The sequence below is a fragment of the Leucoraja erinacea genome, unplaced genomic scaffold, assembly GCF_028641065.1.
Source record: "Leucoraja erinacea ecotype New England unplaced genomic scaffold, Leri_hhj_1 Leri_1381S, whole genome shotgun sequence".
NCBI lineage: Eukaryota > Metazoa > Chordata > Chondrichthyes > Rajiformes > Rajidae > Leucoraja > Leucoraja erinaceus.
Window position 1 is genome coordinate 5001 of NW_026575651.1, and position 778 is coordinate 5778.

Here is a 778-nt window from a genome sequence, read left to right on the forward strand (position 1 = left end):
TGCGGCAAGGGCTTCACCCAGTCCGGCAACCTGCTGGTGCACCAGCGCACCCACACCGGAGAGCGCCCCTACACTTGTCGCGGTCACTGCGGCAAGGGCTTCACCCAGTCCAGCAACCTGCTGGTGCACCAGCGCACCCACACCGGAGAGCGCCCCTACACTTGCGCTCACTGCGGCAAGGGCTTCACCCAGTCCGCAACCTGCTGAAGCACCAGCGCACCCACACCGGAGAGCGCCCCTACACTTGCGGTCACTGCGGCAAGGGCTTCACCCAGTCCGACAACCTGCTGAAGCACCAGCGCACCCACACCGGAGAGCGCCCCTACACCTGCGCCCACTGCGGCAAGGGCTTCACCCAGTCCGACAGCCTGCTGGTGCACCAGCGCACCCACACCGGCGAGCGCTTCCCTACACCAGCGCACCCACACCGGCGAGCGCCCCTACACCTGCGCCCAGTGCGGCAAGGGCTTCACCCAGTCCGCAGCCTGCTGGTGCACCAGCGCACCCACACCGGCGAGCGTCCCTTCACCTGTGCCCAGTGCGGCAAGGGCTTCACCCAGTCCAGCAGCCTGCTGAAGCACCAGCGCACCCACACAGGCGAGCGCCCCTACACCTGTGCCCAGTGCGGCAAGGGCTTCACCCAGTCCGACAACCTGCTGAGCACCAGCGCACCCACACCGGCGAGCGTCCCTACACCTGTGCCCAGTGCGGCAAGGGCTTCACCCAGTCCAGCAGCCTGCTGAGGCACCAGCGCACCCACACAGGCGAGCGTCCCTTC

The 778-nt window shown here is 68.3% G+C and overlaps 1 protein-coding gene across 1 annotated transcript in view; it reads left to right on the forward strand.

The window, feature by feature from the left end:
• The window catches only part of LOC129715761 (zinc finger protein 239-like), a 1478-nt gene extending 1123 nt beyond the window's left edge, over positions 1–355 (forward strand). The window contains exon 1 of the mRNA XM_055665615.1: positions 1–355. This exon is cut by the window's left edge and continues 1123 nt beyond it. Coding sequence (XP_055521590.1) covers positions 1–207 — 207 coding nt within the window. The 3' untranslated portion in view covers positions 208–355.
• The last annotated feature ends 423 nt before the right edge of the window (positions 356–778 follow it).